This window comes from Gobius niger (assembly GCF_951799975.1).
Source record: "Gobius niger genome assembly, chromosome: 3".
NCBI classification, from domain to species: domain Eukaryota; kingdom Metazoa; phylum Chordata; class Actinopteri; order Gobiiformes; family Gobiidae; genus Gobius; species Gobius niger.
Window position 1 is genome coordinate 14,729,557 of NC_136854.1, and position 13,268 is coordinate 14,742,824.

Genomic DNA, 13,268 nt, shown 5'->3' on the forward strand with positions numbered 1-13,268 from the left:
ACTGAGGGCACGCACAAAGACCAGACCCGTACGCACCAACTCGTCTAAGCTCAGGTAAGAACATATCTCAGTATGGAAAAACTGTGAACTATTCCTTTAATATAGAACCTCCAGTTACGTGGAAGACCTGAGGTGGCAGTAGTGAGTATAAAATGGCCAACTTGCATCTTGCCCCCTTAAGGAGAATGCTCTTTCATCCAGTATTGTCATGAATCTTTCTATACTTTTCATGTTTTTTCTGCACCAAAATGTTCAAGGCAAATTTATTATCAAAGTCGACCTTTTAGACATTACAAATGGGTGTATTTTATTCTTTTTTTAATAGCTTTTCAACCTTGGGCTTAAAATTTGTCCTCTACCTACAAGTTTTTACTGAGATGTTTGTGTGCGGTTTGATGTTGATCCGACCAAATGCAGAGGCAGGTTACATTCACTGGAGTATTTGATAAACATATTTTTTACTTGTTTATTGCCAGATATACTGCATTTACAGAGGTGCAAAGGACATAAGACATTAAAAGGTAACACAATGGGCATGTGAACTAATTAATTTTTTTATTTAAAGAATCACAAGTATTGAATATGCAACATCTGAAGAAAAAAAACCACAGTATTTTTGAATAATCTTTTGAATCTTTTTTGAATTCCAAATCTGTCATTTACAAACGCCCTAGTGTGTGAGCTAGTGATAGCGTGTTGACCCCACACTCTGCAGTTCATATGTGCTTTCAGATTAATGCTGATGTGCCAACTCCCGGGGTGCTGAGGACGGCCATATTTCCTGCACTTCTCCTGTCCTGCTAATGTGCCTCCACACTCGCCCAAGCCAGGTACCGGTTATTACCCTTTAATAAATTATCCCTGCGCTATTGTGTTAAAAGGTTAGGTAAATTACACTAATGGGGTAACGCAGCCCAATTGAGGATTTTAATGGGCACATTGGCACAGCGGGTTGAGTGGTCAACATCACCTAAATCAGAAAGTAGGCAGCACTTATTTCATCATTGCTCAGATCATGAATATGTTTAGAACCTGTAAAACAACATGCAAATGCTTTTCCTAAATTTAACTCTTACTGACTTGTTCCTAGTCTTTGCCACACACAGGAATGGGAAACATTAATGGTAAACTATGGTAGCAAAGATGTCTAAATGCTTTATAGATGATGAATGAAGTGTTGACCAATGGATTACAAACAGCGAGGTAATTGCGAAGTGATCAAATTTAGTGCAAAATGCAATGAGAGTTCATTACAAAAGGCTGTACATTATTACAAAATGCGGTTTTATTCCTCTTTATTACCAGTGGATACTTTGGTGCAAACTGTAGTAATGCGTAAAATATAAATAAGTTACAACAATTGCCATGGGTTTCTTCAATAAATAAATGGCAGATCGAATATATAAATCACTGTTGACAAGGAACAACTAATATCTCATCCATGACTTGAGAAAATAATTCAAATTCAATTGAAGTGTTGTGAAAAAACACTGTCATGAAGTAGTAGCCACAAAAAAAATCTCCATTTACTTTAGGGGAACTTCGTAAATTTATTGGGTCTTTGGGTGGAAAAAGTCCTCAAAAACACTTTCAATCCCGATCTTCAATCCCGTAGCAACTTCTTCCCTTTACACTTACACAATGCTGCCCTCTTCTGGCTTATTTTACAATGGCACCTTGTACTTTGGCACGGCTAAGTTTCTTTTCCTGTGAAAAGCTGGCATTATCGCGCACCCAGTCCTTCTGCATATTACAGGTACTTCCAGTATAGCTAGCTTACTTCTGTCACCTATTATGACTACCACTGCATCCTTGTATCAGTCTGTTTACATGGGTTGCACCTTTGCACAAGGTTCTTATTTCCCTATCCACTTAAACCTTTATGACCAGATAAGAGGAACAACCTAACCCAGGTGAGACTTCCAAGTTACTTCCACTTCTGCTACTTAGATGAAGAGGCTTGCATGGATGGGATGAGTGAAACCAGACATTGTGTTTTGTGTTAAGTAGTAATATGACAGTTTGTTGTTTGTTAAAAAAAAAAGCTGGAACTGGAGTATTTGAAGTTACATTTACATGGAAGCTGATGTTGGGCGGCACACACAGACAGGTTTCAGCATGCCAACTGTGAAGCTAACACAGCGTGCCATTGTTTGTAATTATTGCACCACATTATAAAAATGTATCGTGTTTTCAACACTCCACACATAAGTATGTCATTCTTAAGGATAGGCATCTTTTAACTTTTTTTTAATTTTTTATATGAGTACTTTAACAGAACTCGGTTTGCAAAACCAGCACTTGAATGATACTTTTCCCAGTGCTTATACTACATTACTTCCTATTATTATATAGGTTAGATAGATACATAGATTCACCACCATTTCTCCACTCCAACTGCGCCTTCAACTAAGTAGCTAGGCTAGCTACTAGCCTTGCTGCTTCTAGCCTAGCAAAACGTTGCCTAGCAACGCGCAAACTTTTGGGAACTATTTGTCGCGGAAGTCATTAAATAAACCTTTCGACCTTCATAAAAGTGTACGAAGTTAATGTTGTGTGTTCAGTTGGCAAATGGCCGTATAATAAGCGGGATAATGTATAGAACGCTGGTCATTATCGGGAAAATAAGCACCTTCAGGGCGAAACAAGACCCCTCCGCTTCGCGTCGGGGTCCGGTTCGCCCTGAAGGTGCTTATTTTCCCGATAATGACCAGCGTTCTATACATTATCCCTTACTTATTAAAACTGTAAAACAGAGCAACAATATTAATTAATTTCCTTAAAAAATGACTTCTTATGCACCTGAAGGAATGCCGCCCTAAAATGGGAGAGGCAGGAATTACAACCTAAGAAATTGAGTGGAACGTGTCATCCGCAAAACAATAGGTTGCGCACATACATTGTATAGTAAACCACCAAATGCTGACTTTTTTCCCCTTAGTATATAGTTTAGTTTTATATTTTTTCTTTGTTATTACAACATTATGGAAAAGTATGCACGTAATGTTGTTTCTGTAATGATAGTAGCCTGGCTAACGCCCAGACTAAAATCACAAGTGCTGTGCAGTTCGAAATGATTCGAGCGCACACAGCAGTCTGGCATTAGCCAGGCAATAATGATGGGGGAACTGAACAGTTAAATTATAAAGGGAAGCGTGATAAAAATGTGACAAAAATGAGAATATGAATCATATTCTGCAGTATTCATTTTTTACACAATCACACAACAACACAAGTTTTCTTTGAGAACTTTATATAGAACTGACTGCGTCTTCAGTAGTGATTGTAGAACTGAAAGACCCAGCGCCACGGATCTGCCTTTTAGGTTGTTTTTTTTGTGGTTTTTTTCCCCTTTACTCTTTGTTATGGGTTAATTGAGCCACAAAGGAGATGTAAAACCAAACTTGGGGGATGTGAAACTAAATGTGACGAGTTGTTTGCGGAAGAGCGCACTGGAATATGGAGCTTTTAGTGTAGTGTTATTTGGTAGAGACAAGGGACACACAGAGGGTTGAAGGTATGGCAATGTTTACTACCGATATGTAATATGTAGGATATTGCAGGCCTGTGGTATTATATTATGTGAAATTATATGTTTATTTTATATTTCATAAACCGCAGAAACTTCTTTGCACATGAAGGCAAGTATCAAGGCAGGTAATGAATAGTGGGTGCAAGCTGAAAAATTATACTATTTTGTTGGCATGTTGCACTTAATTTACCATTGGATGACGCCTGTATTACAGCTTTAGCCACAAAGCTAAGTTGTAAACAAGGCAAGGAGTAAAAAAATTAGAAATTGCTTTTAGCATTTACTACTTGCTTTGCACATGAGCAACTGCTTGATAAATGACCCCCATGGTGTTTATGTTGAATCTGGATCTACATTTGTGACATATAATCCAGTCCATTTGAGTTTTGTGTGGCAAAATCACATATTTTTTTCTGATATCTAGTTTTGTGTAATAACAAGAACTGGTGAACCAGATTAAATATGGTTTGAGTAGAATTTATATATATATTTTTTGCTATTATGAACTGTTATTATTTTAGATTTAAATTTATAATGTGCTTTTGCCATTTTAAGAATTGTATGGATTGCCTCATCACCTTCTCTAATAAATAGATAGATCTTAGAAAAGAAATCTTGTAAAAAAAAATAGAAGATAAATTAAAAGATAAATTAAAAGTACATCTTTCATTAAATAATCTATACTACATACTGTACAGTAAGTACTATCAATAGCATTGGCTTTATGGTCTAAAATTAACATAACGTAGCCAGGGTTTCCCCCAGGAAATGTGGCAGTTAAGGTGGTGACTGTCGAGCAGGGGGCGGCGTATGGTGTCTTTCGAGGAGGGGGGGTTTGGGGGGATTTGGTGGTGTAAGTCGAGCGGTATGTATTTTGCCTGCCTCACACGTGCCGCTTGTCCGTAATCGTCAACGCAAGAAGTAAATAATAAATACTTCTTTTTTTTTTTTAGAAGCTAGTTAAGGTGGCAGAATAACATAACATAAGTTTAATCAAGGTCAAGGGTTAAGTACTTTATCGTCCCCATAGGGAAATCAAGAATGCTATAATATAGTGTGTACTATGGCACAAATCTGTGAGTTTGAGTAATGGTTTCTCAACACTCTCTTCCCCATTTTGTGTTTTTAACTTTCCTGCCAAATGAAGAAAAGAAAAATAATTGAACAAAGTGGTGTGAGTGATATTGGTCAATTACATAAATACTAATAAAGCCTTGTTTTCTTCTGCCCTATAGGTTCTCAAAACAATGTCTTCCTCACAGTTTCGATATCTTCACTGGCTGAGCATATTTTTCTTCATTATTGGCTTAACAGAACCCAAAAAGAGGTCGTGCGTGGTGCAAAATGGCAGTGCTGACTGTAGCCACATGAGCCTCGCTGAGATTCCACAGAATTTGCCCCGTAACATCTCCAGCCTCGACATGTCCCACAACCGGCTCGTGCGCATTGCAGACGAGTGGCTCAAACCGTACCCAGAGCTAGTGCACTTAGATGCTAGCTTCAACAGCATCAGCAAACTGGGTGAAAAGATGTGCCAGATGCTGCCTCTGATTCAGACTCTCGACTTGGAGAAGAACCAAATGCATAAAATGAAGACGGAAGACTTGAGCCACTGTACCAACCTGGTGTGGCTCAACATGGCAAGCAACAAGCTGATGCCGCACGGGGAACCATTTGCAGGGTTACAGGTACAGCACTTGACTGGTCAAAGTTCTTGATTCCATTAATTGAGTGAAACCACAGGTACTACTGGAGAAATGTCACAGTCAAATAATTACTTAAGTGTAAGGAGTGACGTATTTGAGAAGTAGTCAAAGTAGGAAGTTCATATCATTTTTAGCATGTGCTGTGAGTAAAAGACAATTGGAAGCACCAAGTTTGAAAATACTAAATACTAAAATGCTACTCAGGACCGATCCTCAGAAACTCCACTTAAATACAGTCCTTAAAGGGACTATACAGAGTTTAAAAATCCCCCTACATGTTCCAACAATGTCTTAATGTGTAGAATGAGCCCAGACCTGTTCACCACAACTGCCTCTAAAATCCTGCACTGTCACTCAAAAACGTACTTCGGGACCGAATTGCCATCATGCACGAGTTTAAATATAGAAGGTGCAGTTACACGTATGGCCTCAGGTGGCAGTAGTGAGTATTAAATAGTGAACTTGCATCTAGCCCATTTAAAGCCACATTTCATCCTAATAGATAGGATAAAATTCAAGCTTTTATTTTTCCATAAATACTTCTATTGCCTCAAAAAATCCTAGTAAAACAAGCGTGTGTTTCCTGTGAGTGGCTCATCTCTCCTACTGTAACTTTACTGGGAGCAGCGATGTCTCCAGCTGGCCTCCAAGGAGATTTTTGACGAATTTAAATTTAATTGTCATATTTATTGCTCTGTTTTATTGCCTTGATGTTTGTTGCAGCCCTGTGAGGCGACTTCTGTTGTGATATTGGGCTATACAAAACCATTAAACTTGAACTTGAAACTTGAAAGGCAACCAGATTTAAATCAGTTAGGTCCTCATCCAAATCCATTCTTTCATTATCCACTGAAAAAAGAGCATTTCCTGGGTCTAGCTAGCCATTAGAAACATGTTTTGTATTGCTAGAAACAGTACAATTCAAAATGTTACCCATTGAGTAAATTTACTTTGATACAGGCATTAGTCATTTAGGGATAAAATGAAAAGTGGTATAAGCTATTTTCTCATTATTTGTGATAGAATTGAATTATAATTGAATTTTTACTTTTTTTATTTGATGTTGGTAATGTTAGGTACATATATCCCACAACACATCCTGAACAACTAAGAATATCATGGCACAAATATGTCAATTGATGTCTATTGCACCATTGAGAAACAACAGAATAGAGTGAATGTCTTGGTTTTGCTATAACATTTTTGCTTCTTTTGTAACAGAATCTAAAATATCTGGATGTTTCCAACAACAATCTCAAGTCTGCCCAGCTGAGTTTGAAACCACAACTCCCCAAGCTGACATATCTTGCCCTGAGCCACAATGACATAAATATTTTGAAGACGGGTGATTTAAACTTCCTCAGCCACTCTTCACTGCAAGTTCTCAACATGTCGTCTGTACCGCTGTCATCAGTGAGTATCCTTCGTCTGAAATGGGAAATGAAATTCTCCCTAAGATGGAAGTGGAAACTAAAACTCCATCATTCTTTGTTTAAAATGCTGGTTCCCCTGTTTCAAATGTTGGTTCCCTTTTTGTCTCACTAAACATTTCTTTCCTTGTTCTATTTCAGGTGGAACCGGGTAGCTTGAAATACATTTCTAGTATTCGAAAGCTTGTTTTGGATGGCAGCAAAATTGGAAGTACAGTTCTTTCCAAAATCTGCACAGAACTTTCAGGATCTGACATTGAATTTCTTTCCCTCAAAAAGATGAACGTGATCTCCATTAACAATGCAACATTCACAGGGCTGAAAAACACCAACCTTAGCAGTCTCGATTTGTCTGGCAATGGGTTGAGTAAAATAGAAAAAGACTCCTTTTTGTGGTTACCCAAGCTTCAGTCTCTAAGTATGACGGACAACACACTCAAGCAACTGAAAAAGGACACATTTGAAGGACTTCAGAGTTTGAAAATCCTGAATCTGACCAAAGCTCTTAATGCCAAGCTGCCAACTATTGAGAACTTTGCGTTCCAGCATCTAGGTGCTCTGGAGACTTTGATTTTGCAGTGGTCTGACATTTGGGAAACAGCAGAGCACACGTTCACTGGCCTAGCAAGTCTAACTGATCTTGATTTAAGTTGGACTAAGTACTCCTCCGGCAGAACCATCACTAATCTGACTTATGCCTCACTGGCGGGGTCACCTCTGAAGAAGTTGAATCTTAAAGCAACTAACCTCAAACAACTCAATATTGGTGCATTCTCAGCTCTGACTAACCTCACAAAGTTATATTTAGAGTTAAATTTCATTAAACAGACTATTACCGGTGATGAATTTCTAGGACTTGGACAACTTGAAGAGCTACACTTTTTTGACAATAAGCAAATCACTTTGACGTCAACTTCATTCCTCCACGTTCCAAATCTTAAGAAACTTATGCTAGCCAAAAGTCTTATTGGAACTACCCTAGACATGGAACCTTCTCCTTTCAAGCCTTTATCCAAACTAACCATACTGGATCTAAGTAACAACAACATGGCAAACATTCGGGAAACTCTGTTAGAGGGCCTCGTCAACTTGAAAGTTCTGTACCTCCAACACAACAACTTAGCTCGCTTGTGGAAGAGTGCCAATGTCGGTGGACCAGTACTGTTCCTCAAAGGTGCACCCAATCTTGTGACGCTTCAACTGGACAGCAATGGTTTTGATGAGATTCCAAAGAAAGGCTTCAAAGGATTGGTCAATCTAACTGTGTTGAGTCTTTCCAGCAATCTCCTCAACAACCTAAAGGAGTCAATTTTTGAAGATTTACTTTCGTTGCAAGTATTCAAATTGCAAAAGAATTTTATAACTGCTGTTAGACCTGAGGTATTCCAGACTCCGATGTCCAACCTCAGTTTGCTACTCATGGACAAGAACCCGTTTGACTGCACATGTGAAAGCATCTTGTGGTTTGCTAATTGGCTCAACACCACCAAAACCAATGTACCAGATCTTAGTCAGGAGTACATTTGCAATACCCCGCTATCCTACTTCAACAAATCCATCATGGACTTTGACACACTTTCCTGCAAAGACATGACTCCATTTCAGACCCTCTACTTACTGAGTAGCACCACCGTCCTCCTGCTGATGGTCACAGCTCTCATAGTACGATTTCAAGGATGGAGAATTCGGTTCTACTGGAATATTCTGATCAGCCGTACACTGGGACTGAGTGACGCCAAAGCTGAAGAGGGGAGGGGCTTTGAATTTGATGCTTATATCATCCATGCAGAGGAGGATACACGTTGGGTGGAGAGGAGAGTGCTTCCACTGGAGAAGAAAAATTACAGGTTTTGTTTGAAAGATAGAGACTCCATACCAGGAATGTTCGTATTGGAATCCATAGTGGACAACATGAGGAAGTCCAGAAAGATCTTGTTCGTGGTGACAAACAATCTTCTGAAGGATCCCTGGTGTGGACGGTAATTAGAACACTAAAGGCATTAACCAATACTGTGATTACAGTCACAAATTATTGAATTTGAATATTCTGGCTATATGCTTAAAGAGGGGGTATTATGCTTTTTTCAATCACATAGCACCAGTCTATAGCACACTACACTGATGATGCAACCTTCTGTTGGTCTGTAAATGCAGTAAATTAGAATAACTGCTTTGTATAAAATTGCTCTCTCAAAATGGCTGTAGTGAATGTCTTGAAATAGGCCTCTGTCTCTTTAAAAACCTCTGACCCTTTCCGACACGCCCCCTCCACACGCTGTCTGTGGCATCAGTGGGGAGGGGGTTCTGCTGAGGAGCAGTGGTTGGTTACTCGGCTGGTGACGAAAGCTCGGAGGCGTCTCCAGGAGGTGGGGGCGTTCCTAGGAGGACTCAGGCAAACCTATCCCTAAAATGGCTGCCATCAGAGTTTTTACAGATTACTCAAAAACATGTGAATGTGTCAAGGCAACACTTCAGGCATGTTTTTAATGAGGGAATGACATAATAACATGATGTAAAGCTTGAAAAAGTCGATTTTGCATAATACCCCCCCTTTAAGTGTCATCAGGGTTGCCTTAGCTACTCATTCCAAACATTGTTAAATTTGTCCTGCTTGACTCTTTCAGATTTACTGCGCCCCATGCTCTGCACCAAGTGATCGAGGCTAGCCGGGACGCTGTGGTGTTGATTTTCCTGGATGACATCCATGACTACAGGCTGTCCCGCGCCCTGTTCCTGCGCAGGAGTATGCTGAGGCCCTGCTGTGTCCTGCATTGGCCTCCCCAGAGAGAGAGAGTCCCTGCGTTCCACCAGAACCTGCTGATTGCTCTCGGCAAGACCAACCACTTGCAGCAATGAATATATAGCCCTGTTAGTATTAATAACTTTTTAACAAAAAGCATGTTTGTTCTATCATAAAAGCGCTGGAGCTGGGAAAAAGCTTGACTTCATCAAAGAAAGTGTGCATGGCCAGTGTCGTTTCATCAACAAAATGTAAACCCAAGATAAAGGCAGTGTTCTATTGTAGAATTTGTTCATAAGAGCTGGATGTCAAAGCATGCAACAACAATATTTAATTTTATGAATGAAAGGGAGCAGAAAAAGTAATAACTTGTGTCTGCAAATAATAATAATAACAATTACTAAATAAATGAACTATTGTAAAGTTTCTTTCTTTCTTTCTTTCTTTCTTTCTTTCTTTCTTTCTTTCTTTCTTTTTTTTTTTTAAATCAGACCAGTGTGATTGATAGTCCCCCCCACTTCCTCCAGTCTTGTGGTTTTCCTCTTCAACCATTTTGACTGCTCACTTCTTGCAAAAACTTCTTGCAAAATCAATCACAACGAAATTCATTTTGAGAGCACTCTCTTGCATAACAAAACATAAAACATCAATAAAAAAAATCTGTACAAAGTATACCATTTTGAGTTGCTCAGTATAGTTCACTTCAGTGCTTAGAATCACATACATTTCAGGAAAGAATAGAATTTGTTCATAAGAGCTGGATGTCAAAGCATGCAACAACAATATTTAATTTTATGAATGAAAGGGACCAGAAAAAGTAATAACTTGTGTCTGCAAATAATAATAATAACAATTACTAAATAAATGAACTATTGTAAAGTTTCTTTCTTTCTTTCTTTCTTTCTTTCTTTCTTTCTTTCTTTCTTTCTTTCTTTCTTTCTTTCTTTCTTTTTAAAAAAAAATCAGACCAGTGTGATTGATAGTCCCCCCCACTTCCTCCAGTCTTGTGGTTTTCCTCTTCAACCATTTTGACTGCTCACTTCTTGCAGTGTTCTGAAGAAGAAAAGTACCCTGGTCTGATAAAAAAAAGACTAAAATAACCTTAAAAAAATGAATTAATATAAATGTTGATATTTGGTTTAGATTTTATAGTGCACTTCCACCTTGAATGAGCACTCAAGCCCTCACTCACACATACAGCACACTGATACACCATTGAATCTAGTACAATACTGACACCTAGTGGTAGGTTTAGAAACTTTCCTAGAGGTTTTGTTTTGCACTTTTTACTCTATTCATTTTGTTGTATGTCTTTTAGCCACATGTGGGTATGGTGGCCAAAATATACGCTTCTATATGTTTCTTGAGCACTGTAATGCGCAGCTGTTCTTTTATATCCCTGCAAAATAAATAATCACACCATGGGACTGGGATGAGTGGGTGCTGGGATTGCAAAAGCACCCCCAAAGATTTTGGCCACTAAATCAGAGGAGCACTAGTTATCTCTAGAAACATTCCTCGTACGTTTAACAAGAGTGAGAAGGACAGGTTTAATTCCAACTAAAGAACAGGGCCCTTTGTGATGTTAATGCTGCTGTGCAACAGAGTGCACGCTTGGCGACAACAGGAGTCCGGCTGAGCCTGACTCCAGGGTCATTATTACAGTCGTTCACAATGAGCTGAAGTTAGCGCAGCTGAACCTAAAGCACAAGAACGGACGAGTCCTCCAACAGACTTTAGTCTGGATGAGGAAATTACGCACAACAGCAGAAAAAAGTTCCCTTAAGCCATGAGCGTGTTCTCTGAAGTTGTGGGCATCCGTCTGATAATCAGCTCAACTTTAACATTAACTGTGAAATAGCATTCGAGATAGAAGGACCTGCTCCTCTGGCCAGTCATCCTCCCGGGGTGCGAATATATTTTTCCTAGGATAGTTAGTAGATCAACCAGTCACAAGTCATGAGGGTGAAACGTCACACATATATCAACCAATCACCTTAACCCTGACCCTGCCCTAGCCACGGATAGGATAGTGGGCCGGTGCCTAATCTTAAGACGTCTCTGATTGGATGATGTTGACATAAAACCGTCCCACGGAGGCTCCTCGGTGCCACTGGAGTTAAAGGCAGGTCCAGAGCGTCCTCCTCCTCCACCCAGCACCTTTACCGCGCACACTGGTGTTCCGTTTACTCGAATGCTGTTGTGAACAGAACATTTTATGAATATATATTTGAAACAAATAATATGAACATATAACATAATATGAAAATCCTATCACGTAAAAAAGAAATACCAAAATAAATGAATCAAGTAAACAATACACGAAATTCCTCACTCAAAGAGAGTAACATTTTTTGTTTAATCAGGTAGTCAACAGATACTTCAATATCATATTACGCAAGAAGAAGTGAAAATGAGCAGTATGAATCAAAAGTGAATCAATGTACTGAAGTCAATGTAGCTGAGTACTCTGCTTTTGGTACACAAAAAGTAGAGAAATTAAGCTATATTTGTGTCCAAATTAAAATGAAGGAATGAATATGAATCAAATGATGGTAAAATATCTAAAGTAGTAGTTCTGGGAAAACTTATACGACCTTTGTAGTTGTGAAACCGGACCTAAATCTTTCTCTCAGCTATTGCTTATCAGTCAAACGGGTTTATAGCTGTGCATATCTTTGAGTATATATCCACAAAGTCGAGGGCAGGAGAGTGCAGCTTTTGGCCCTTGTCCCAAAACAACTACGGTCTGCTCTGATATGTGTCAGGGGGGAGCTTGTGCTGGTAGGGAGGACACTGAGCAAAGTACACAGGTGAGCGGAGTTCGCATCTTGTGCATGTTTCCATTGAATATCTAGAGAAAACTACTGAACCATAATAGCCAAAGTTTGACCACAGTCAAAAAAAAAAAGTGTTCCACAGACATCCCAGATTTTTGTTTTATCCCCAACCCGTTCAATCTTTACATTGATAGATGTATCTGAGAAGTCAGGCGTTTAATACAGAAGCCTATACACTAGTTTATACAGCACTTCCACCTTAATTTAGCTTAAGACTTCAGATACGCACAGTCCCACACAGTCAAAAGTTTAAAACCAGATGAAACTTGTTCCATAAACCTCAGGATCTTTTAACCTCTTAGCCACTTAAACCGAGCACATTTTCTCCAGTTCGGCTTTAGCCAAATCTAAAAACTGCTTGTAGCCTACAGGCCAGTGTAACGCCTCATTTGAAAGCTAAGACCTACAAACTGATCTAAAATCTTTCCTTGTGTTTCAATGCGCTGTTGCCGCGTTGTCGTCACTTTTCCGTTAACTCTTTTGTTAATTTTTTGTTGTCCGTCACGTTTTTGTGGTCCTTTTTGTTGCTTTTTTGTCATGTTGTTATGTTTTTGATGCTTTTTCATCCACTTTTACATTGCTACACAATCACGGCGAAGCAGTCGGGCCTTGATAAAGACTTTATTCTACCCCTGTAGGCCAAATTGTTTTGTTTATTTCTGTAGTAAACTAGTTTTTGGTTCGTTTTAGATATGGTGTCGTCCTGCTTTAGTCTTGGTTTAGTCCTGGTTGAGACACGATATGGCAAAAAAATTACAAAATATAGTGGTTCCATCGCTTACCAGAACCATCCATTCAAAAATACACAATTTATAGCAATTGACAATAAAATTTAGCAGATTTAAATTCAAATTAATGTTGGTTTGGCCTCCTGACTAATTTCATGTCTCTCATGTGGCTCCTTATGAAAATTTATTGCCCACCCCAGGTCTACATGAAAAGGTAGTATAGGTAGGATAGGATAGGTCTTTATTGTCATTGCAAAATCAATGACAACGAAATTCATTTTGAGAGCACTCT

The 13,268-nt window shown here is 39.0% G+C and overlaps 1 protein-coding gene across 2 annotated transcripts; it reads left to right on the top strand.

The window, feature by feature from the left end:
• The first annotated feature begins 1,836 nt into the window (after positions 1 to 1,836).
• tlr3 (toll-like receptor 3) lies at positions 1,837 to 9,702 on the top strand. 2 transcript variants are annotated; one of them, XM_079553598.1, is made up of 5 exons: positions 1,837 to 1,913; positions 4,768 to 5,220; positions 6,460 to 6,651; positions 6,810 to 8,647; positions 9,293 to 9,702. In XM_079553598.1, exons 2-5 carry the CDS (start codon positions 4,780 to 4,782, stop codon positions 9,522 to 9,524), a joined length of 2,703 nt encoding a protein of 900 aa, XP_079409724.1. In that variant the 5' UTR covers positions 1,837 to 1,913; positions 4,768 to 4,779; the 3' UTR covers positions 9,525 to 9,702. The 2 variants fall into 2 exon arrangements, with proteins under 2 accessions (XP_079409724.1, XP_079409723.1); XM_079553597.1 differs by lacking the exon at positions 1,837 to 1,913 and adding an exon at positions 3,497 to 3,517.
• Positions 9,703 to 13,268: the final 3,566 nt, after the last annotated feature.